Source organism: Pleurodeles waltl, chromosome 1_2 (assembly GCF_031143425.1).
Source record: "Pleurodeles waltl isolate 20211129_DDA chromosome 1_2, aPleWal1.hap1.20221129, whole genome shotgun sequence".
In the NCBI taxonomy this organism is placed as follows: domain Eukaryota; kingdom Metazoa; phylum Chordata; class Amphibia; order Caudata; family Salamandridae; genus Pleurodeles; species Pleurodeles waltl.
This window is the reverse complement of record NC_090437.1, coordinates 297,314,445-297,340,842: the sequence shown is the minus strand read 5'-3', so window position 1 is coordinate 297,340,842 and position 26,398 is coordinate 297,314,445. Positions and strand designations below refer to the sequence as shown.

Below are 26,398 nucleotides of genomic sequence, written 5' to 3'. Positions count from 1 at the left end.
CAGCAGATGAAACCCTTAGCACACAAATGTACAATGGGGGCCGGCAGTTTTAGGAGGGAGGGGGGCAGACGGGAAGCACACACACACACACACACACACTCATTCTTTCACACACAGACACGCACGCACATCCATTAAAAACACTCCTAACATTCAAACATGCACTCATGCACCAAACATTCATTTTAAAACATCACACACACACTCATTCTTTCACTCACGCACGCACACACATCCATTAACACTCATAACATTCAAACATGCACGCACCAAACATTAATTTTAAAACATCACACACACACACACACGTACCTTCAGCCTCGAGGTCCCAGGAGGGTTGGGACTGCTGCCTTCCCTCATTGGCTGACCTTAGGTCAGCCAATGAGGGAAGGCAGCAGTCACAGCCTCGTCACAGAGTGGGATGGGGTCAGTGAGACTGCTGATCCCACCCCACTCTGTGACGAAGTGTCACTGATTGACACTCGCCCTGGGCGCTTCAGGGCTTAAACCTGAAGCGCCAGGGCGAGTGTCAATGGGTGGCGCTTTCCTCGTCATCCAGGGGAGGGCCTCGAGGCACCTTTGCTGAGCCGAGGGGGTCACGCCCATAAGAGCTGTGACCCCCTCAGCCCAGCAAAGTTCGGCTCAGGCAGCCAGGAGTCTGCGCAAATTGTGCATGTCTCACTCCTGGCTGTCTGAGCTGAAAATTAAGAGTGTCTGCCAGACTGACCTTTGTTCGGCCTGACAGACACTCTTCATGAGGGGCAAAAGGTGGGGGGCGTGGCCCCTCTGCCCTAAAGGACGGGCCGCACCTGCAAATGTATGCCGAGATGCTGAATAGAAAGTGTGGCAAAATATCAGACACAAAAGCACTGGAAAAGATGAAGGTTACAGAAACGAGACCCATATAAAAGGCAAACTATACATTTAAATATACAAAGAAGGGAACTATCCAACTTGCCTAACGTCTACAACATTCCATCTCACTCTACACATTCACAACCTTCCTGCAAACCTGTGACAACCCTGTGGAAAAAATCTCTCTTGTTTTCAGTCCCCTTTTCCCAGTTCCTCTTTTGTCTGACATTCCTTACGGTTGGTAATGGGAAACACCCCTGCCAAATGTCTTTGGCAGCAGGGGTAAGGCTGTGCTGAGGTGAACTCACTATCATTAAGATGAAGCAGATGGTGGTGAGGATGCTGGACACAGTCACGTCGCCCTGGCCCGCGGCTATCGCCAGAGACACAGCGGTGGATGTGAGGGAGATCTGCACCAGGGTCAGCATCATGATGAAGAAAGTGTCTACCTTCCGCTGAAACCCTTGAAAAATACAGAAAAGACCGTATATTCACATACATTATATATAGCCAACTTACGTAGCTAAACATTCACATGCTTTATTAATTGGTTACACCTGCCTAAAAGCATGCAAGCAATAAAATTAAGCAATTCCATCTTTAAATTACTAATACCGGTGCTTCATGTGGAACAAAAGAAAGTATGTGCAGTGACACAGTTTTTAGGGTCGAGCGCACAAGCGCTCTCTCCCTGTTGTAATCTTTCTTTGGGCTTTTAACCACGCCCATGTCACGCCTGTCACTTTCATTGGTTCGTGGGCTTGCCTTTTAAAATCCGTTTGATTTAATTAGTGAAAGGCATGCATACGCCATGACTTTTCTGGTGTTTAGCCCTCCTAGAGTGCATCGGCCAACTACTGAAAACATACGGGGCTCCATATTTTCAGCATAGTTTCCGGACTACTTTATCTTTTTATTTTCCACGCAGGGTGATTGCGCTGAGTGTTACATAGTGCGACTGCGCTTGTTTTTTTGGTTTTGTTTCAGCGCGATCGCATTGCGTTTTACATAGTGTGATCGTGCTCGTTTTTTTCTTTCAATTTGTGTGGCAAGAACAGTCCGGTTAGGAGTTTACAACGCTAATAGTTCTAACTCGAGCAAATGCGAGACCCGTTGCATTGCAAATGCTTGTTTCCTTAGGTGCCCAGTGTCTACGTTGCTGACAGGATTGTGGGCAACTAAGGCTGCTTAGATTCCATTCTCCCCTCATGTCTTTCTCTTCCATCATGCCACACACCCACACTTTCTGTCATTCTATTTCATTTTAGCAAGTTCTTCCTTTGTCACTGTTGTCTTCTTTTTCGCCCCCACCTCTTTGTCCCTTTTGTTCCTTTCTTCCTCTTCCTCTCGGTCAAAGTCTGTTGAAGAGAAATACGGCTTTTCTAAAAACTGAGTGCTGGTGCCCTCCAAATCCACAATCTAAGCATTCAGATAACCACTGTACCAGAAAAGACCAGCTGTTCTGTACCACTGCAAACTATACAACATTGACTGACTATGATAAGCAGTATCAAGGCCATAGGTATGGATAGGATTAAGGTGGGGCTGACTTGGGCAGGGCTTAACTATTGGCAGCACAACAAGCTGTCCATAGTCATCAGGAGTCGATAATAAATTATCCCACCCCAGGTGGACAGAACATACCAATTTAATAATTATTTTTGTGAAAGTTATCACAATCCATTTGAATATTTTACCTCAGTAGTGAAAATGAATTGCTATCTCTTTTTGCTCTGGAGTGGAAGGTGGGAAATGTAGTGATTATACATGCTGTAGAGCTGGATGCTGGGAAATGAGGTTCACTTCTTTAGCATCTTCTTTTAAAAGTAATCTTATATATCGTGCTAGAAATGAGGTCTCTAGTTGGCAGTGGTTTGCACCCTGTGCAAGTAGGGTTCCATCACTCTATTCAGGGTAAGGAAGTCACAAAGTTAAGATAACTTCTGCTCACCCCATTGGTAGCTTAGCATATGCAGCCAGGCTTATCTCAAAGGAAATGTGTAAAGTATTTGTACACTCACACACACACACACACACACAGCAACACAGTGAAAATACTACAAAAGGACCACCAGTTTAGAAAAATAGGCAACATTTATCTGAGTAAAACAAGACCAAAACAACAAAAATCCAGCATACACAAGATAGGGATTGTAAAAGATTAAGCCTCAGTAAAGTGCTTAGAAACAAAATAGCTCAAACTGGGGCTATCATTACATCTTGATGGACTCTTTTCCAAAAGTCTGATGGCACTTGCGAGGGAGTGCACGCTGGTCATTAAGTCGCATCGCATGGACCCCAGGTACAATACCTTTGAAAATGATGATTAAACAAAGACGTTGCACGGAGTGGGGGAGGTGAAGTGTCGCTGGAGCCGGTGCGGCATTGGTTCCTTACTGCTACTGGGGAGGTGAGGCGTCGGATTCTTATGTTTGCAGGGGAGGTGATGCGGCATTGGTGGTAGGTGTGGGTTCCGTGCGATCCGCTGGGTGGATGAATCCACCAGATCAAGATGGAAGGCGTCAACTTCGCAGTGTTGCGATCACACCACAGGGCCACAGGTGCTGCAGCGACATCCGAGTCGGGTGTCCCGGACATTGAGGACACGGCACTAAGGATTCACGCCATGGTGGGACTTCGGAGGTGCTGTAGCGGCATTGTGCCTGCGGTGTCAGTCATGGTGGTTGCACTCAGTGAGGACCAGGGCTCTGGTGCAGGCAGTGGCAGAGAGTCAGATAGTGGCACCGGTTCTGAAGTTGCTCTGGAGTCAATGCACTGGGTTTCTTCTTGGTTGCACTATAACTCACTCCCAAGGGCCAAGGAACTGGATTTGGCACCACTTGGCGAGCCAGAACTCTCAGCAAGAGAGCCCAGGCGCTGGCAGTTGAAGCCTTTGATGTCCCTGAGACTCCTAACATGAGGCAAGCTCAGTCCAAGCCCTTGGAGAACCTTTGGAAGCAGGATGCAGAAAGCAAAGCCCTGTCCTTTCACTCTCAGGGCAGAAGCAGCAGGCAGCACAGCAAAGCAACTGTCAGAGTGTCAGTCCCTCTTACAGCATCTAGCTCTTCTTCCTGGCAGAATGTCCTCAGTCCAGGAGGATTCTAAAGTTGAGGTCTCAGAGGTCCAGTACTTATACTAATTTTTGCCTTTGGAGAAGGCAAACGTCAAAGGAAAGTCTTTGTAGTGCACAAGACCCTGTCTTTCCTGCCCTGGCACCAGACACGCTCCAAGGGGTTGGAGACTGCTTTGTGCAAGGACAGGCATAGCCCTATTCAGGGGCAAGTGGCACCTCCTCCAACCACTCTAATCCAGGAAGACCCATCAGGAAATGCAGGGTACACCTCATCCCCCTTTGTGTGACTGTCTGGAGTGAATTCACAGATAGCCCAACTGTTAACTTGACCCACATGTGTATTGGACATACAGGCAGAGGCATAGAATGGTTATGCAAGAAAATGCTCACTTTCTAAAAGTGGTATTTACAAACTTCCAATTTTAAAACCAACTTCACCAAAAGATGTATTTTTAAATTGTGATTTCGGATATCCCAAATTCCATATCTCTATCGGCTCCTAAGGAGAAATTACACTTAAAAGATATTTCAAGGCAATCCCCATGTTAACCTATGGGAGAGATAGTCTTGCAATAGTGAAAATCGAACTTAGCAGTATCTCACAATCAGGTCATGTAAAACACACCAAAACATGTCCTACCTTTTAAATACACTGCACCCTGCCCATGGGGCTGTTTTTTGCCTACCTTGGGGGGTGGACAGGGTGTAGTAAAAGGGAAGGTTTGGGTCCGGCAAGGGGGTGCACTTGCATGGTCGATCTGGCAGTTATAACTGCACACACAGATCCCTGCAGTGGCAGGTCTGAGACATGTTTACAGAGCTACTCATGTGGGTGGCACAATCAGTGCTGCAGGCCCACTAGTAGCATTTGATTTACAGGCCCTAGGCGCACACTGTGCCAATCCTGGATAAACCAATCACCAGTACAATTTAGACAGGAGCACTTGCACTTTAGGACTGGTCAGCAGTGGTAAAGTACCCAGAGTCCTAAAGTCAGCAAAAAAAAACATTTCCAACTTATCAGTAATAAACAACACCACAACATTGTTTCCGATTCCATTGCAGTTTCCATTTGATCTTGCATGTATTTTGTTTATTATCCCATCAAAGTCCCAGTCCCTCAATATAAGATTTCCAAGCCCATAGTTCCTCTGGATTATACACATTAGAGTAGCACTGTTTCAAACTTTGATGACAAAATAAAAAGTTCTATTTTTCACTCAATATCTACACGTTTTCAAATATAATATATTCCACAGAAAAAAAAACTGAAACATGCCCAAAACATACCTTTGATCCTGTCTAGGACAAAACAGAGCAGTTGCATATGAAAATATCATACACATCTAAGGGTTGATGAAACAGAACACAAAAATAGCTACCCTCTAAAGAACCCTTTTTTGTGAGATAAAAATGCCCTTACACATTATTAGTGGCATTCTTCATCATCGGGCTGCTACTACACTCCTTTCATTGCCATCAACAGGAGTGGTGCAAAAAGTCATTTTCTTATTAATTTAGTTTTTAAGGATCTGATCATTTTGATTGACATACGATGAAAGCTGCCTTAGGGATACCTTATTAAATCTGATCCTTTAATTTTGTGTTCCCCAGATAGGATCACAAACATCGTGGTCTCTGGGCAAATAGATTTTGTCTACATGTTTCGGCCAAACATCTTGCACCACTAAGGGGCGCTGGCCTTCCTTACAATGAGATCTCTCATTCAAAGTCATTGTCAAGGTCAGTCTTGTCAGTGAACAGCAAGAAGTTGAATATTATACTATGCAAAGACCTTACTTGCTATATAGATGTTTTGATGAAAGGAGTTTCTCTCTGTAAAACAAGAGACCGTTTTTGTAAATCATGCACCACAAAGGGTAAATGTCCCAGGCCACACACAGAAAAATGCAGCCTGTGATACATCTCTTTCACAGGAATACATTTGTTTACCTTTCTATGCAAAGCATTCATGAGTATGAAGCGAAACACTGTAGACCTTGAGACACTGCACACACAGACCCGAAGAACTCAATGGAGACATCCATAAAATCTGAATATGGAGTCAAGGGTCATCTTACACAAATGTCTAGTTAGTGTTTCTTAACCCAGGTGGGAGCGGGAGTGTCGCCCTCTAGTCACACATGCTAAAGCGTTTTCCTCTTCCTTCGCAGGATTTGCAGGGTGCTTTATCAGATAAACAGCTGAAGAATAAATTATAAATGGGCAGGTGTTTGGACAATGTTCTCTACGGACACAATCACGTAAAACCTACAGTATCTGCAAAGAGCGTTTGGCTGCTGTAAGACAATGCATAACGTCGACCGTCAATGGCATAAGTGAGTCATGGAAGGTGAGGTAGTATGCCAGCAGCAAAGCAAGACCAAGCAGCTTTGTCGATGCTTTTTGCAATGGTTTCCTCTAAACCAGTGAAATCAATCTGTGGGTTGTGACCCACTGGTGGGTTGCAAGTATGTTTTGTGCTTCAGTGACAGAGGTCAAACGTCAGGCTGTCTTCCCACAAATTGCTGTTTTTCTTTTTTTAATTTTTTTAATTTTTAACACGAACACAGGTGTTTGCAAAGTCCTCCCATTTGCAATCAGAGAAAGAAAGGTATTGTGAGTTATGTGACAATTTTGCTGGGGTACATGAAGTGTGAAACAAGAGGCTGTAGGATGTCAATTTTTCGTAACACAAAATAATGCAGATACCTGGAAATTAACTGTACACATTCAGCAGATAGGAAAGCAAAAATTAAGCACATTTTTTTGTATTTCTAAGGTTGTTGACAACAAAGATTTCAATAAGACCAGAACTAATGAAGACACTTTACTCAGTGATGGATAAATTATAACTATTCACCGAAAGCTGATTACCAGACATTATCATTTATGTGCAATTTAGTTTTGGCAGTAAAACTGGAAGACTGCAAATTTAGTAGCCATTTCAACGGAAAATGTGCTGTCTATAAATGACAGTGCGCTACCATACGGTGCTTTATTTACATTAAACAAATTGTCCACCTCATGTCCATTAAATATAGTTGGCTCATGAAAGGTTGTCGTACTAAAAAGTGGGTTATGGTTTTAATACCCTTCAGGAGCCCATGATCAGTCATTTGTGTAATACTTCAAATACACCAATAGATGTTATTATATTGTTGTTCTTTAATATGGAGGTTTATGCTTTAATCGTCAGTCTGTGACGACCATGATTTATCTGCCTTCTTGAGCAGTAGAAGTTTCTGAAGAAATACACCACCACGCTAGAGTGTATTTGGGGTGAGACGTGGGAGGCTACACAAAGCAGAAGTCAGGGGTATACATGGCTAAACAGTGTCTGCCCACAATTTTCACAGAGTGCACACCGTCCACCTTGCCAAGAAGTTGGGCCCCATTGTAATATGAACTCGTCCTGGTGTTAGTTTTAGACACTGGGACACACTCAGCAGGCCTGCAGGTTGTCTGCTTTCATTTAACTGAAAGTGGCAAGGGGGCTTTGTTAATTTAAATTCCAGCTTGGCCCAAAACAAAGGCCACAGTTAAGGGGCCATCAGACCACCTTTTGTTCAAGTATCCTGATTGGGAGCTATCTGGAGCCTAGCCTCACACCTATGCACAAATGCAAGGGAGGGGAAACAAAGGCACACAGCTTGATATTACTGCACAAATACTTGAGAGAGGCATGGCTTTGACTTTGCCCATACCTTGGATATAAGAGATATGCAAGCACTGTAAGAATATCAGGTGTGTTGGCCTGTTACAGACACACAAACAACAATTTAAATACCACTAATTTGTTTTATTTCTTTTATAGCACTACTCATCTCAATGCAGGGTGTCAGAGTGCTTTACATCACACATACACATTCACAATAGATCATATAAGTGTGTAAATCAATGTACAGGGTGTGTTTTATAAGACGAAGAGGGCTACAAGGTGCAGGAGCCACATATCCTTCATAGCTCACTGCACTATATTAGAAGGATTACAAATTATGGACTGCGGGTACCAAATGAATCTGTGTTAAAAGCAGTACCCACTTACCTATCTACATAAAGTAAAAATATGTCATCTGCATGTTACATGATATGCTTTGCATGAGACACAGTGACCCTCTATGCTGCTTTGATTCAAAACTTGTATTAAATAAAACAGATCTCTCTAGCAACGCATTAACCTCCACAGTTATCTTTCCATTGTTATTATACCCTGAGATGTACTGGGTACCCAAAGATCTCTGCAGCAGCTAGCTTAACCCTATAAAACATTTTAAAATGCAGACTTGCAACCCATTGAGAAGAACAGATTTACTGCCACGTGTCTGCTTGTTGCAAATTTCTTTCTAGGAGTTTAAAAACAACTACATGTATAAGCTGAGCCCAGATTCTGCGTCGAAGTTGCATCACATTTTTTGGCACAACCCCAATGCAAAATCCTGTTTGTTAAATCTCGCAGTGCACTTAAATGTAGTCATGACAGACCTGCTAAACATATTTGTGAAGTCTTAAGATCTGATGTCACTTCTTGTGATGCCACTTCCTGAGATGGCACATGCAATGTCACACACCGTGTTGTCAGGTGCTGCGATGTCACGTGCCATAATGTCACTTCCATACCACCCAATTTGCTTGGTCCCCTCCACTTTTTTTAGGGCTTCCGCCCTGAGGCTAACTAATAGTTCATGATTTAGGGGAGATTAAAGTGTGGTGCCCCGGATTCACAAACCTTTCACGTCGGAGCTTCAGGCTCTGTGATTATATTTGGCTTTAAGGTTGCCCTCTTCCTTGACCACTTCTACCTCTCAAGGGTAGCATGTTTCATATAGCAAGAGACGACCTAGCACCCCTTAGCATTTAATGTGCGCCACTCTGGGCTTTAAATAATTGTGTAACCTTTAGGGGGCCCTTTTATTCGCTTTTGAGAAGCCCCCCAGGTGTTCATGAGGATTCTGAGGCAGTTTTAACAGTGTGAATTACAGTATACTGTCTTGTGGTGCCACCTGCTGGTACCGCAGCTCGTGTCTTTCTAATTAATACGGGCATGCTGTCTCAATGTCAGTATGTTGTTACATCTACCGCCACTGCAGATACTACACTGAGGACCTTTACATGATCAAGGTAAGTTTATAAAGTATTCTCCACCTACCTGAACCCTGATACATCGACTATACATTTACTTCGACTTCTCTTTAATTCATATTTTTATGAGTTTTTTTTTTACTATTTAATGTTTTACCTGTAATTGTAACCCATTCTTTTCGTAATGTTACTTTTGTTAGATGTCCTTTACCAAACCGTATTACTTACTTTCCTCTGTATTTATTATTGCACTTTAATCTATTGAATTTACCGTAGATCCAATCCAATCCTAACCCTACTTGTAAGCATTACTTGTATGATTACAGTTAATTGTTATTCGACCTCAACGTAAACCTCATACAAGCCATAAATCTAAATTAAATTAAACCATTTTGCAGTCATACTATCCTATTCCACATATCTATCCTAACCCTTAAATAATTGAATTATTGTTCCATTATATTTGGGAAAAAAATTATTTACATTCTCGCTATTCCTTAATTATTTTTTAAAGTGTAAATGAGAGTAAGTTACCTGAAGTAGTAAACAACACTAATGTATCTACGGGGAAATTCAACCCCCACAGCCTGCATAGCTCACCAGTACCCACAGATGCCCCTAATTATTCAAATATAATTGTATTTGCAATATACAAAGTTACCTACCTTTTTATTAATTTTAAATTAACGTGTAATAAACTCTATACATTCCCATATGTGGGGTTAGGATGGAATCCGACTTGAAACCCCATATATTATTTTCTAATTTATGTAAACAGGTTACCCTTACTTTACGAAATTAATATTTTCTTTTAAGTTAACCCTTTCCCTTAACCTATTTGTCTTACATTGTTTATTTACTCTTGCACTCATTTTAGCTGGATTGGTAACCTGGGGGGGGGTTGAGGAGGGCGTCTGAAAAGAAAACCACCAGACCTGCAAAGGGCTTCTAAGTGACACCTGTAATGTGTAGAATCGGTGGGTGAAAACAAAGATATAAATCTGACAAAGGTACCACAACTATTTTCCTCTCTTTTATTGGTATGAGAAGAATAAATAATCGTCCAAAAATTCTGATTAAATTAACCTCCAAACTGTTATTATTGTAACATAACTGAATTGATTTGCTCTGATGAATTATCAACTTACCTTTTTTTCATATGCTCTTTCCCTTAAAGTTATGCTTGGGAGTGGAACCATAATAATGACTCACTTGACTAATCTGCATAGAGCTTGGCATTTGAGTCACAATGTTTGGCAAAAAAAAACAATTTTCAGCATCGTAATCAAAGTATGTTCTAAACACTACTTACCTATCATGAAATAAGTTATACACGTGAAGATTATGCCTGGAATGGACCTCATGGGTATGAAATCAGAGAGTAACTTGGCAACGAAGTATGTGGCAACCCTATAGTACCCACCGACGTACTCGTGCCTAGAAGAAAAACAAGTAATGATCACACATGAGGTCGAAGTTTATGATGCATCTTATATTAGAAGAGGGTGTATGATTTACTGATGTGTTATAGTAAATTTACTCCTTGCAGACCTCGGCTGGTATCTATCCGTGCCTTTAATAAGCACTGAGTCAAATGATGCACAAAGATAACACCAACAAAGTCCCAGAAGGTCCACAGACTAAAAGGAGGGATATTGAAGTGATTTGAGCGTTTAGACAACTGCATAAAAAGAATGTTAGCGGACTGAGGCGGCACTGGGTGGTATGCTGTCATGTCATTAAGGAGGCGCGCATTGAAACAGAAAGAGGGATTAATAAATATACTGGAAGCTATAGTATGATGCTAAATCACACAACTCTCAAAGTAGCGGTTCTAAGCAATAACAGTAAAATAGGAATGTCTTCGCTTGCGTGAGTTTAGGTGCACATTTTTTCCATTGCTAAGTTTTTTTTATCTCATCAGTTAAGTAAAATGTCAAATTAAATAATATAAAGGGTTTAAATATTTGACAAATACTTAAACTAAGGGGCAGAGTGCATGTCCATGACTTCTTTCTCATTCAGACTGCAACATTTTAGGTTTTCCTTAGGCCTAGTTTGGATCTGTTCAGCTCTTTTGTCCTTTCTGATGACAGGAAGAATTAAGCAAGTCGAGTGTAGCCTATTCCTCCTATCACCTTTTGTGTGCTTGATGTACCACCCTAAGTGGCAAGGATACGCCCCGATGTGGGTTGTGTGCTCACAGTGCCACTAGAACCAAGCTGGTTAATGAGCTCCAATGAGGGTGAAACTGGTCTTGAATTGCTTGTGTTCTGGTTCAGAGAGAATGTGGCCTTGTAGTTCAAGCTGGATTGTTCCGATTGAAGTAGAGTCAAGACTGATTTGCATATGGCTGAGTCCAAACTGAGGTGAGTAAAGAAACAGTGTCTTGGAAAGCTATCTTGAGCGACTGCCAGTGGTTAGACTTATTGCAAGCATTCCTGTCATCACCGTTTGTGTGTTCAACTAACAGAAAGACTATGACCTGATCCACTTCCTCTTATAAACTAAGGGCCTGATTCACAACGTTAAACTTACACTTCTGTGTAGGTTTGCTATTTTTTTGGTATTCAGAAACTACGAGTTAATAGTAAGTTTATGACTGTGGTGCCTCGGCAATGGAGTGGAGATTTTATCACATAAAAATAAAGGTCTGTCCTATCTTTTTATGTGAGGCATTCTCTGCTCCGACACTTACTAGGAACTTGTAGTTTGTAAATACCAAAAAAATGTTAACTTTTGTGAATCAGACTGTAAGTTGGGAACAAACTGTCATGGCAGAAGGCTAAAACCATACCTATCAATGGAAGAGAAAAGGAATCCATGCCTCAATGGCATCAAAATGTAGCAGTAATGTTTGATTCTGATATATTTTCACCTTTAAGTAAATACTGCAATGAAAGGAACCAATCTCAAGTGGTCATTTCTCCGAAAGTTCTGCCGCAGCCCCGAACAGTGCACCAAGGCCGTGCTCATGTTGCGTTGCACGAGACTGGTGGGGTGCAAACTCTGCACATTTAATTGCCATTGCCTTGCGATAAAACACCCTGCAAGTACTGTGCAATGATGACGTAAAGTCCTCAAAATGTAGCCACTGAATGATCTTACAGTATTCTTCAAAGTATTCCCATTTTCCGAGAGGCTTACTGCCTATATTTACCAGCTGCTCACAGCAGGTGTATTTGTGTAGAGGGGCTTCTGTGTCTGGTGTGGTGCATGGGAAGGAGGTAGGAATTGAAGGGGAGGGAAAGGGAAGACTAATTCTCACAGAGGGAGCACTGAATGCTCCGTCCTGCCAGGGAAAACAATTAGGCGGAGCAGGAAATGAAGCTCAGCTGCTGTTACAGCCAAAGTCTCATACAATTTTACCAGACAGAATTATCTGCAAGTCAAATAGGGTCTGGTGTTTCTGCGACTGTGAAAATCAGGCGCCGGGAGAGTCATGATCAGGTGGTAGCAGCATTCATCCGGGGGAACCGCTCCATCTGACTCCAAATAAGGTTCTCAGTGGAACAAATGATATCATAGTCATGGTCTTGCTGGACTACTGCAACGCGTTCTGTAAGGGTCCAGCCGAAAGACTCACTCACTGGCCACAACAATACAGAATCAGTATGTACGTACCAGAGATAGACACCTCATATAACCTGCCTCCTGATTACAGGAACACAAAACAGACCTTGTGGGACTCCTCGACTTTTAGTTATCTTTTGTTCTTTGGAAAAGCTTTATGGCATTTTGTCAGCCTGAGGATTTGTCAACAATGGCTGCGATAGTGGACATGTTAATAAACTAAGAAATAGCAACTCAAACTTTTTGGTACTGATAGCTAGACAACAATCAGGACCAGCAAAAATGGTCGGGCTCCTAAAACATTCAGGTCCATATTTATACTTTTGCGGCGCTAAAAAAGTATAAATATGGGCCTCAGTTTTCTCACATTTTGAAAAGGACAGCTGTTTGAAAAGATAATTGTCAGAAGAAATTGGAGCACCACAGTCCAACTTAGCAACCCTTTCTGATATAAGGCAAGTTTGGGAGAGGGACCATCTGAAGACCTCAGAGCCTTCCTGTATGCAGAATCTAGCAGCAATTTTGGTAATCTTTTCGATGAAGTCATGCCAAACCAAAATAACTCCATTAGCTGACACTGGAAGTTATGTTTTAAAGATATATGCACCATCTATAAAGGATTTGCAGCAAGGATCCACAGGACATGCGTAAGTGAGATGTGCACACAATTCATAGCAAACATTTTTCTTCGAGTGCTAAAATCAATGAGATTACTAAATTTCAAGCGCTGGAATATTCTCATTCTAGTCTCAATCTAGACATGTGGGCACTAATAACATACTTAGGGCCAAATTTAGGAGAAGTGTTGCTACAATAAGATTTAAGAAATGTAGCTCCACTTTTCTTGTGGCCTCTTGCGCCCTTCTACCGCCACCATGTGTGCGCCGTATTTAAAATTCGACTCACCATGGCACAGGGTAGGGGCCAATAAAGACAGAGTTTCTGATGCTATTGATGTACTGTTCAGGGTTAGAGGCAAAATTTTGGCACTAACCCTGAACACTACATAGGGGCCCATTGAATACAATGGCATGACCCTTTTTAATGCCTGCTCTCAGCAAGCGTTAAAAATGCCGAAAAAAATGATGCAAAGAAATCGTATAGAATTCTTGGCACCATTTTTCCAGCCTCCCTAACGGGGGAACGCCATTCTTGCATACATTATGCCTGGGGCAGGCATAATGTGGCACATGGGCCCTCATTACAACCCTGGCGGGCGGGGGAGAAGTGGCGGTAATACCGCCAACAGGCCGGCGGAAAGAAAATGGAATTATGATCATGGCAGTTACCGCCATGGTCATCTGCCACTTCTCCACTCCGACCGCCAGGGCGGTGACGACCGCTGGGCTGGAGACTTGGGTCTCCAGCCCGGCGCCCATTACTAGACAGCCGGCGGTATCAGGACCCTGCATACCGCCATGGATTTCGGGTAGTTTGGAACCGCCACGAAATCCATGGCGGTAGGCACTATCAGTGCCAGGGAATCCCTTCCCTGGCACTGATAGGGGTCCCCCCCTCCCCAACCCCCAGTCCTCCCCCCACACCCCTGACCCCCCTAACGCCCCCAAAGGTAGCAGGACCCCCCTCCCCACCCCAACCCAACATCAACATACACACCCCCCTCCCCGCCCTCACTCCCAACATCAACATACACACCCCCCTACACGCACACATACACTACAACACATACCCGCACACATACAAACAGACATGCAAGCAGACCGACCCGCACACATTTTCCAGACACACACCACCCCCGCATGCATACACGCACTCACACACCCCCTCTACATATTAACACGCACACCCCCATGCACTCACACAACACACAACTCCCCCCAGCCCCCTCCCCTAACAGACGATCACCTTACCTTGTCCGGTGATCCTCCGTGAGGGGACGGGATCTATGAGGGCTGTTCCGCCGCCAGCTCCCCGTCACCAGAACATCGCCACACCGAATCCTGGGTTGGGATTCGGTGGGCGGTCTTCTGATGACGGGACAGTGGAGGTGGAGCAGCCTCCACTTCCCCGCCGACCGCCAGTATGGCAGCCATTATGGCGCCTGCAGAGGGAATCCCGAGGCTCCCCCTGAAACACACTGCACCCACAGCCCCCAGGACCTGAAGGATCTGACCTCCAGTGCAGGAGCGACCCCCAGGTGGCCCTCTCCCTTGCCCAGGTGGTGGCTACCCCGAGGAGCCTCCCCCCCCTTGCCTGCCTGCATCGCTGAAGAGACCCCTGGGTCTCCCATTGAAACCTATTGCAAACCCGACGCCTGTTTGCACTCTGCACCCGGCCGCCCCTGTGCCGCTGAGGGTGTACTTTTTGTGCTGACTTGTGTCCCCCCCGGTGCCCTACAAAACCCCCCTAGTCTGCCCTCCGAAGTCGCGGGTACTTACCTGCTGGGAGACTGGAACCGGGGCACCCCCTTCTCCATTGAAGCCTATGCGTTTTGGGCACCACTTTGACCTCTGCACCTGACCGGCCCTGAGCTGCTGGTGTAGTAACTTTGGGGTTGCCCTGAACCCCCAATGGTGGGCTACCTTGGACCCAGCTTTGAACCCTGTAAGTGCTTTACTTACCTGAAAAACTAACAAATACTTACCTCCCCCAAGAACTGTTGAATTTTGCACTGTGTCTAGTTTTAAAATAGCTTATTGCCATTTGTGCCAAAACTGTACATGTTATTGTGTTGATTCAAAGTTCCTAAGGTACCTGAGTGAAATACCTTTCATTTAAAGTATTGTGTGTAAATCTTGAACCTGTGGTTCTTAAAATAAACTAAGAAAATATATTTTTCTATACAAAAACCCATTGGCCTGGAATTGTCTTTGAGTGTGTGTTCCTCATTTATTGCCTGTGTGTATGTACAACAAATGCTTAACACTACCCTCTGATAAGCCTACTGCTCGAGTATTCAAAATAGAGCATTAGAATTATCTCTTTTTGCCACTATCTTACCTCTAAGAGGAACCCTTGGACTCTGTGCATGCTATTTCTAACTTTGAAATAGTACATACAGAGCCAACTTCCTACACCTGCTAAACGTCATAAGAACTTATCCTTCCTAAAGAGAAGGGGAGTACATATACCATTGCTCCAGGAAACACACCTTACCACCGGGGAGGTGGATAAACTGAGGCGCAGGTGGAGGGTGCAAGTCTTCGCCACCACGCACTAGGCGTTTGCGATGGGGGCAATGATTTGGGTTAGGGCTGGGGTCCCGTTCGAACCCCTCTCAACAGGTTTGGACCCAGACAGTAGATATGTTATTGTGGAGGGCAGGTTGCAAGGCAGGCCTATAGTGCTAAGTTGTGTGTATGCACCTAACCAGGAACAAACTGCCTTCTGGTGGGCGCTCACTGGGCGCATGGCCAGGCACTCAGGAGGGTCGCTTCACTTCCCCCTTTGCCTGGGGCGGCGGCGCACAAAATGGCAGAGAATCTCAGGGACTGGTCGAGACACTGGGGGTTGGAAGATGTATGGCGGTTACAGCACCCACAAATTAGAGACTACTCCTTTTTGCTGGGGACTCCACCACTTTCACACCAGAATAGACTACGTGATGAGTTCTGGATCCGTAACCCATGAGATGGTCCACTCCGAGTACTTGGGCCGTACATTGTCGGACCATAGCCCGTTGCTCATCACGTGGCAGGGGTCTGGGGAGAGGTTGCCCATCCCGACATGGAGGCTCCAGCCGAGGGCCCTGGAAGACCCAGTGTATAGAGAGGGGCTCCGGTCCCACCTTGTGGAACACATCAGGATTAATAAGGACTCCGCGGGGTCACACAGTTCGGAATGGGAGGTTTGGGACAATCGGTGGGGATTAGGCGGACTCTTACTAATGAGCTGAATCAGATAGAGAGGGAACTCCATGATTCGGAGGTTGAGCAGGGAGCAGAACCAGAGGCACAGCGTAGGCTTCTCAAGGTTAGAGAATCATTCAATCAGATGCTGGAGAGGCTGCAATGCCATGATTACCGGAAGCACATGACCTCTGTGCCGGCGGAAGAGGGTAGAGCGGGCAGACTACTGGCGTGGCTGGTGCGGCCTGAGGTAGGTAGCGTTCCAATAACAAGCATGGAGGGGGAGACTGGGGTCATGTTTACACACCGTCTAGGATAAATAATGCTTTAAAATCCTACTATATGTCTCTGTATAAGCACCGTGGAGATGATCTATCGCGGTCATTGGGAAGCTATTTAGAATCTCTCCCGTTGGTCACCCTTGGGCGGAAGGCAGGGGGCCTTTGGGAGAACCAGTGGCTCGGATGCATGCGGGGGGAGTGGTGTCGGACTCCTACCCCGTATGCCGTGGCACTAGACAGGGCTGCTCGCCCTTACTGTTTGCGATTGCTATTGAACCCCTGGCAGCACAGTTCCAGGTGGAGGGGCGGGGTAGGGGGGTGTTATTGGGTCAGGAGGAACACATTATCTAGCTCTATGCAGATGACCTGCTGATCTATTTACGAAGTGGCGTGACCAGGATTCCCTTGGCGCTGGCGCTACTTGAGGGGTTCTATGTCCAGTCGGGTCTTAGGGCTAACAGGAGAAAAACGTACGCCTTCCCGTTGGTTGAGGGCGCTGGATGCCAACCCACGTGCCCGGATGATCTCTCATGGGCACCTCGCTCCTTCACGTATTTGGGTATTCAGATCTACCACGGGTTAAGTGACTTATGCAACGGGAACCTTGGAGCAGCGCTCCGTTCTCTACGATCCTCTGTGATGTTCTAGCGCTCTCTGAGACTCCGAGTGATGGCCCGAGTGGCCCTATCTAAAATTGTCATGCTACCACGGCTCCTATACTACTTAACTAATCTACCTGTGACTATCTGGAAGAGCTGGTTCAGGGAAGTAAACGTGCTCCTTAGGGGGCTGCACTGGGATGGGGGATGTCAGCCGACGTCTCTCTCCACCCTATGCCAGCCTACTCTGGAGGGGGGGCTGGCAGTCCCAGATTTGGAATTGTACTACCTGTCATGCCAACTCCAGGGGGTGGCTCACTGGGTATCGGGAGACACCGAACTGGATTGAGTGTAGCTGGTGACGAGATAATGCCAGATCACCACATAGCAGGATTGATGGGGGCCTGGAGCCTTCTGCCTGGGAGGTCTGGATTACTGAGGGTGGCCCTCTCTTGTTGGAAAAACTGCTTGGGGCGCACTGGGATGGTTGTATCCTACTCCACTGAGCTGCCATTGACTGGTATACGGCTAGGAGTACCGGGCCGCATTTTGGCTGGAAACCAAATGGGGGCTTGGACACAGGCTGGTGTGTTGACGCTGGGAGACTTCTTTCGCGAGGGGGTTATGTGCACCTTTGCGGGATTAGTAGAAGAGGATGGAGTCCCAAGGGGACAGTTTTTGACATACCAGACTCTGGTCCTTGCTGTACGACGATTATGGCCCACAGTAAATGCAGAGCCAGAGACACATGCTATACTACATTTACTATTAATGGGGGGAAAGAACAACCGCCTGGTCGCCAAACTCTACAAGGTCTTTACCGATACTACATTAAAGTCCTTACAGATCCTGAGGTTGAAATGGGAGGAGACAGGTGGCAGAGAATTGACAGATGCAGAGTGGCAGAAAGTGTTAGCGTATATCCTCGGAACGTGTCCAGAAACACACAGTTCATATATATCCAATGCAACTATGTTCACAGAACGTATCTCACGCCACACAGACTTAGGGTGATATACGAGGGAGAGCCCAGGGATTGCCCCAGGTGTCAGACGGCAGATCCGGACTTTGGTCATATGGTCTGGGAATGCCCCAACATACAGAGAGGCTGGATGGAAGTGTTGAACGACTTGGGGGGGACTTTGGGGACGCGGTTAGACCCAGACCCTCTTCTGTGCCTGGTGGGTTTACATGGAAGACCGGCATCCAAGAGAGTGGGAAGCAGGTTCCTGGATCTTGCTCTGGTCCTGTTCAGGTGCCACATTGCAATGGCCTGGAAGTCTCAGATGGGCCCACGGCTGGAGGATTGGAGGAATGATGTCTCGAGATGGGCTCAGGCCGAACAGCAGGTACTGCAGTGAGAAGAGGCAAGGGGGATACAGGCGAGACCTATAGCCTCACTATGGACAGAAATAATGGAGGCTTGGGAAGACCGGAAGCGGGGGGATGAGGGGGCATCAGAATGCAGAGAAGCAGTGATGCTGGTAGAAGGGGACCGAGGGGATAGATGATGGGGCAGGTGGAGGACGAGAGGACAGGAGATCATGGGGCATGCGCCAAAGGGGCTTCCTTACCCCATGGTTGTGGACAGCTCCTGGGGCAGTATGAGAGATGATTATATTCAGGGATAAGAGATGTGACCATATTTGAGGGGCGGAGGGACACTAGTGGAATGGGATAGACCCTACAAACAAAAAAGAGGCAGGAAGACGTTTGGGATGACTCTACCGTTAGAGCGACTTAGATATACTGGCAGGACCTAATCCCAATGTGCCACAAAATATTAACCTGCGCATAGTTTGTTTCTTTTTTGTTTTCAGTAATTGCCTTATTTTCCTTTTTGTGGTTGAATTAGTTCAAAGTTTATTTGGGGACACAGAATGCGCGGTTGGAAATTGAAAACGAGAGTAAGTGAGACGTGTCAATGTTCTGCACATGTGGATCGTCTCAACAATGACCTACGGAATATCGTAATGAATCACTCTGTGCCTGTGGTCTGCATAAAATAAGTTTGAATACACGGCATGTAAAGAAGAACATACACATGTATTTCTGATTACTAAATTCTATGAAAAACCAATAAACAAAGTTTATAAACAAAAAAAGTTGGTGAGTGAGAGAAATTGCCAAGTTGCAGAGCGAGATTTCTGAACATGGGTGGTTACAGCAGGTCACTACCGCTTGCATTGAGAAAGCTGCCGTCCACGTTGAGGAAGCTGCTGCTCGAGTAGAATATGTACTCGAGCTGTAGAAAGAAGTTAGTGCCTTCTGGCATTCCGCGTGATGCGGTTCATGCTGATTTTACACCACAGGAAAAACTCCTGTTGCTGAAAATCAGCACGAACAGCACGACTTACCCAAACTCCACCACTTGCTAAACTCCACATAGCGTGACAGACTTTTTTCGGCACTTTAGGTACTTCTGCATAGTGGAACTCCACAAACTCCACCCATGCCTCCTACTGAGTAGCGATGCACCTGATATCCTCTTGATCACATGTCTCAGTACCTCATCGGCTCCTAACATCACCACGGCAATCCCAGTGGGCTAAAACTTCGCTCAACAGGACCGCATTCACAAGCCAGGGGGAGGACTCGCAATCATCTACAAGGAATCCATCAAATGAACAACATCCACAGAGAACGCCACCCCATTCCTATAACACCTGCACTTCAAGCTGCGAATCTTAGAAAACGTCTCCCTGAACAGAACGCTCACCCTCGACCCACCTGACCACGAACCACTTTTATCAACCTCATCACTAACTTCATTGTTCTGCTCACCAGTGACTACAGAGCCTACATACTCCTCGATGACCTCAACTTTCACCAGAAAGACCAAAATGAACCCTGCTTCACAGCACTCCTTGAAAGCTTGAGCAAAATCATATTCACCCAGCTTGGCCCAGAACCAACAAACACCATAGGACATACACACGACTCCATCTTTACCACAGTGAACAGCATTAAATACAACTCCAGAACACCACTCATATGGACCAACCACGCCATCATCCACTTCCAAATCAACACCCCACCAGGTTCAGCATTCCAAACCACAGCTGGGGCAAAATCATAGAAGGAGATTGGCTAAGCACCCTCAGCACTCATGGTAATTTAGGTGCTTTTCAATCAGACAGATCAATACATTAGACCTGAAAGCTATGATAAAGTAGACTAGATTTACAATGCAAAAAATAAACATGGGGTGAGGAGGGGAGGAGGGCGGTAAAATACTACGAAATGGAGAATCCTTTGAAAATTGGGGAGAAAATAAGGATATCCTTTGAGAAAGACATAAAAGGATTGACAGTAAATAAAATGCTTCCGAGAAAGACATGAACATCAATAAGGTAAATTTGGTAGTATAGGTAAAATATTATTTAACATTTACTCACATGAAGAGCTTTCTTTCTTCAATGAAGAGCTCCACAGCTGACATGCCACCAAAAGACTGATTGATCGTTATAAAGAAGAATGCACCGACTCTGTAAAACAATATATATTTATTAACAATAAGTGATTTAAGCAAAAAAGTGGAGCTTTCCAAAATACACTGTCCGAGGCTGCACTAATTTTAACTGACTACTCTTACGATTGAAAAAATAAAGCCCTTTCCTATAATTATTTTTGCACAATTGAAAGCAAAACAGTAGGTAGAAAACAACAGCACAATCTGAAATTAAAGAATACAATTTTTACTACTAATGTTTGTTGTGGATGTGTAATATTTTCGTTCGATCACAACTTAATTTATTTCCACTGTAAGCACATCATGGCAGTTAATCTACTAGTGATGAAGTCACATGACTTTTATTTTTTCACACCATGAGAAATTCAAGAAAATAAATTTTTACAAAATTTGGCCAGGTGTTTTTAACAATTAACACAAGTTTTAAGTGCTAAAGAAGTCTTTGAATCACCAATGTTTATTGGTATCTCAGTGGTCTGGAGGTGAGACAGAAGGCAGTGTGTGTCAGTGGGCCATAATAGTGTTCAGATTACATGATCATCCAATCCTTCACCTCTCTCCAGTCCACACACAGTGATGGTCACATACATGACACTTTTCATGACCATTTCTAATTAGTTAAACAAAACCATTATTACTTATTTATGTAAAACTGTTAACAAGCACTCACAAAGCCAGTAGGTCTGGCTTGTTTTTAGGCATGTTTGTTGTTGTTTGATGACTGGATGCACTAGCAGAAAACTCACAACGAGGTATTTAGATGCTGTTCAGGCAACATGCTGTGTAAAACCCCGGGTGTTATGACATGTTCTTAATTACATAGGCCATGTACCTTTAAAAGCCCCTCCCTAACCTTTTTCAGCCCATTTACAGCACTATGATCAACAATAGGCTTTTGTCTACATACGGTTAAAAACTATCTCGTGGGCGAAAACTAAACAATCGTGATATTGTAAAACTGTGGCGCCTTTGGAGTCAAATCTAAACCTAGTGGAGCAGAATCAAGGAGTGTCCACTTTGCTCCTCCTCGGCCCTAACTTTACAGCCTCTCTTGAAGAGCAGGAGCACAGCTGGTGATACCTGTAGCAGAGGGGAGTTTTGCACTTCTGTGAAAGAAGGCCAGGGGCCTGGGATCCTCCACTGTGACACCCCAGGCGGTGATTGTAAAACTAAAGAGAAAGAACATAATGCAAATTAATAGAGGTTTCAGATGGCTGTATTGGGCGGGCCTGTCAAAAATGTCCGCAAGGAAGGCTCACAGCAAAGTACATGCCTGAAGTCCATAAAGAAGCTTGATGACCCCACGCCCCTTTAGAAATGGAGCTGCAGTATTTGTTCATCATTGAAGTTGATCCCAATGTCATACAGGTGGTTTGTTCCCTGGGGGTGCTATATCCAAATACCTAAAGTATCTCTGGGATTGAGACACAAAGGGAGAACCAAGGGCGAGAGATAGCAACATGGAGCATGTGGGTGGGGGAGCAGAAGTAATATGGAAGACAGCGGCAGAATCACAGTGGCTAGGGGTGAGAAGCAGATGGGGTGCAGATGGGAGGAAGAATCATGGTGGGTGCGGGAGTAAAGCAAACAAATAGTGAGAGAGCAATATGGAAAACGAAAAGTAAATGAGTGAGCGCAACAGGAGCGTGTGGGGGAGAAGCACAGTCGAGAGAGTATACAGCATGGAGATTTGTGGGGAGAAGAGAAGTACACTGGGAATATAGATAGAGAACAAGAAAAAAGGAGTGCCTGAAAAATAAGCAGTGGAAGGACACAACTATAGCTTCCATACTCCAGGGGAGGGGCAAACATAGGAAGGAAAGCCCATATGAACTCCCCAATAAGAAGCAAGTAAATGACAGTGACAATGAGCCAAACCATAGTAAGTCATGGGTAGACTCTAACCCCATTGTAAGATAATAACATGTCTTGCAACAGAAAGCTACTGTGCTTTCTAGTAGGCTATGCGTAAAATTGAGCTGCAGAGTTACCAGCCAAAGGATCCTGTATGCATGGGGTCTTGCACAAGCAATTAACTTACTCAAATCCGCCACTCCTTTGTTTATGAACCGGTCCTAAAAGTGACCACTATTTACATATTTTAAGCATTATTGATCTCAGGCAAAATTTAAACGATGGTGAATGGACTTGAGCCAGAAACTGGAAGGTTCCTGTCTACCCGGGTCCCCTCACATCATTCAGAGGGCATCTGAAGATTATTTTGAGGGACCCATCAGCGGTGGAAACGGCATCAAAGCAGCCGCTCATTTTACAGTTGTCTTTTCTTTTCGGTTTCCAGTATGTAAATCAACACTCGCCGGACAGAAAACAACCAAGAAATGTCCCGGGTGTGCTGATAGAAAATTAAACCTCCTTACATATCGAGGACATGCGTTGTATTATTTTCAAAGATAGATCCTTGCTTTGGGGGTTTGTCTTTGACGAGACTATGCCATGATGGACCTGATGCTATGTGTTTTTTCCACCGTATTTGCGCGAGCAGTTGTGGAGGAAATTTTTCCTTCAAACCAGATGACACAGACTTTAGATTTGGTAGGCTGACTGCAACTGGGTTGGTGGAAGAGCTATGTCTGGCAACAATTTTTATGGCGATTGCCCACCAAAGTTAAAATTGACATCCATAATTTTATAGCTGGTGAAATAGTAGTGGAAATCGTGGCTGGTATCATTTTTTACATTTACCTATATCATTGTTGTATGTTTAATTGTATTCATGATAAAGTATCTCTATCCTATTCACACTGGTCATTTTTCCCTGGTTTAATTGTCCTCTTTTTTTGTTACACCTTGCAATGATATGTTGTATCATTCCATTAATTGTTGTACTTTGATTAAAAGCGCTTTGGCAATTCAAAAGGCAGTATGTGTTAGTCTGTAGCAGAAGAATTACACGTGTACATGGTGAAAAAGGTGAAAATGACAAGCTAATGGTGGGACCAAACATTTATTGGCTAAAAATGAAAAGAAAGTATTTTGATACAAAAAGCCTATATTTTTTTTACAGAAAGGCCCGCCTCAATTGGGAGAATTTAACTTATTTATCCGAAATGAAAAGACTGAGCTTCAGTATTTACGATTTGTTTTGATATCTACAGACTATGCGTGTGAGATTTGTATAACTTTTTATAGGTCAGAATAGAAAAGTGAAATTAAATTCTTGGCAAAGTAGTCATGACATCACATAGTCACTCCACCAGGACAATTAGTGAAAGTATATAAAGTGATCAATCTTTTCCGGTAATTCGGCCTTCCTCGAAAGAGGAATTTCATATTTGGTTGACCAGTGAACTTGATCCAAATATCGTACAAGTCATTTGCTCCCTGGGGATGCTATATCCTAATATCTAAAGTAACTCTGGGATTGAAGCACAAAGGGAGAACCATGGGGGAAGGATAGCAACATAGCGCATGTGGGTGGGGGGGAGCAGAAGTAATATGGAAGACAAGGGCAGAATTACAGTAGATGGGGATGAGAAGCAAGACATGGTGCAGGTGGGGAGAAGCAATATGGTGGGTGCGGGGAGGGCAGCGGTTGCTGGAAGGGCAGTTAACGTTCTCAACATGAAAAAAATAGCACAGATTAAGACTCTGGGAAGCTATGCAGTCAAGTACATATTTGTCGAAAAGGCATGTAAACCAAACATACGTTATTGTTATCTATTGTTTTTTTTTTAATTAATACATAAAGCACTTGGTTGTGCAAGGCCATCATAACTCTAGGACTTTCTAGAACTCACAGTCAGCAATCAGACTGGAGCACAGAAAGCAGTAAGCACAAAATAAAGACACTGGGCAGGGGAAGAAGACAGAGAGGAATTGGGTTAAGAGGTGAGACTATAGTTTTTTGTTTCTTAAGGACTTGATGCAATTAGATGAAGGTCAACTGGGAGGCATTCCAAAGTTTAAGTCCTAAAATCCCAAAGGATCTGCCTCTGCTTTTTTCCTTCCTATAGCGAGGAGCCTTCAGAAGGCGGGGTCGAGCTAGAGCTCACAGAACTTACTGGGAGACAGATCCATGGTGTTGGACCTGGCCCTCCCTGCAGGGTCACCCCAAAACCTTTTGCCTTTTCCCTCCACTTTTTGCTGAATATATTTTTGCTGGCCTTAGGACTCTGCTGCCGCGGCCCGTTCTAGTAGGCTTAGGGCCACGCCCCCTCACCTTTTGCCGAAAAAGAACAGTGGCGGTCAAGCTGAGGAAAAGTCAGCCTGACAGACCCTCTTTATTTTCAGGTGAGGCAGCTAGGAACTAGACATCTGCTAAATGTGCAGGCTCCTGGCTGCCTGAGCTGAACTTTGCTGGACTAAGGAAGTCATAGCTCCTGTGGGCATCACATCTTCAGCCTCACAAAGAACCTCAAGGCCCTCCCCCTTGTGTCGAGGGGGAGTGTCACTGATTGCTTCAAACCTGGGTGCTTCAGTTCTAGGCCCTGAAGTGCCCAGGATAGAGTGTCAGTGAGTGACACATCATCACGGACTGGGGGTGGGGTCAGCAGTCTCACTGACCCCATCCTAGTCTGTGACAAGTGAGGGGCGAGTGAGGACTCCTGCCTTCCCTCCAGTGACAGAAGGCAGCAGTCCCAACCCTTCTGGGACCTCTGAGGCAGAGCTGCGCAAGTGTGATTTTTTTGTTTGTTCAATGTTTGGTGTATGCATGCATGAATATTTGGGAGTGTTGTGAATGGATGGATGTGTTTGTGTGTGTCCTGGTGTGTGTGGATGCAGGAGTGTGTGTCAGTGTTTATGTGTGCATTTGTGTTCCGTCCGCCCCTCCCTACTAAAAGTACTGGCCACCACTGGGACTCTGTGCACTTTACCACTGTTAACTGGGGCTCAAGTACTTGTGCTGTCCACTCTAAAACATAGTTAAATTGTCTTACACCCAATTGGCATAATTTACTTACAAGTCCCTTGTAGAGTGGTATACCTTATACCCAGGGCCTGTAACTTGAATTCTACTAGTGAGCCTCCAGCATGTATTGTGCCACTCATCTAAGTGGCATCTTAAAACATGCGCCAGGTCTGCAACTTAAGCCTGATTGCAGTTTTTTAAACTGCTGTGTTGACTTGTCAAGCCTTAAATCCCCCCTTCTATTAAATATAACTCACCACTAAGGTAGGCCCAGGCAACCCATAGAGCGGTGTGCTGTAAAATTGAAAGGTTGGGCATGTGTGTTTAAGTTTTACATGTCTGTTAGTGAAAAACTCCCAAATTTGTTTTCACTACTGTGAGGCTGATAGGATAACATTAGGATTCCTTATTATATTTAACAAGCTGTAATTTACGACTGGCAGCTGGTAATGCTGGAAAGGGCCCTCTCTACAGGGTCACCCTTAAACATTTTGGGTTACTCCTCCCCTTTTTCTGCCCTTAGTCCTTGTGTGCCTGTAGCCTGCTTTGGGTCACATGACTGGGTGTAACTGACAGTTAGACTTTGTGAATCCTCCTAGACAGCCACACAATACAGGGATTAGGTGTGCCAGAATGGACCATCTGATGGCAGGATGGGGGGATCTGAGCACAGCCCCACCCCACAGCCTGTGCTCTGCCTTCACACAAAGGGCCTAACAACTCCACATTTTTTACAGCAGCTAGCTTAGAGCCAGGGCAGGGGAGGCGGGAAATTCCATGCACT

The 26,398-nt window shown here is 44.8% G+C and overlaps 1 protein-coding gene across 1 annotated transcript in view; it reads right to left on the bottom strand.

Moving 5' to 3' along the window:
- LOC138254106 (broad substrate specificity ATP-binding cassette transporter ABCG2-like) overlaps nucleotides 1-26,398 on the bottom strand; it is a 319,412-nt gene that overhangs the window by 36,671 nt on the left and 256,343 nt on the right. Inside the window, exons 13-15 of the mRNA XM_069205808.1 lie at nucleotides 20,671-20,760; nucleotides 10,323-10,447; nucleotides 1,164-1,318 (exon numbers count right to left, since the gene is read on the bottom strand). Coding sequence (XP_069061909.1) covers nucleotides 1,164-1,318; nucleotides 10,323-10,447; nucleotides 20,671-20,760 — 370 coding nt within the window. The remainder of the gene's footprint in view (nucleotides 1-1,163; nucleotides 1,319-10,322; nucleotides 10,448-20,670; nucleotides 20,761-26,398) is intronic.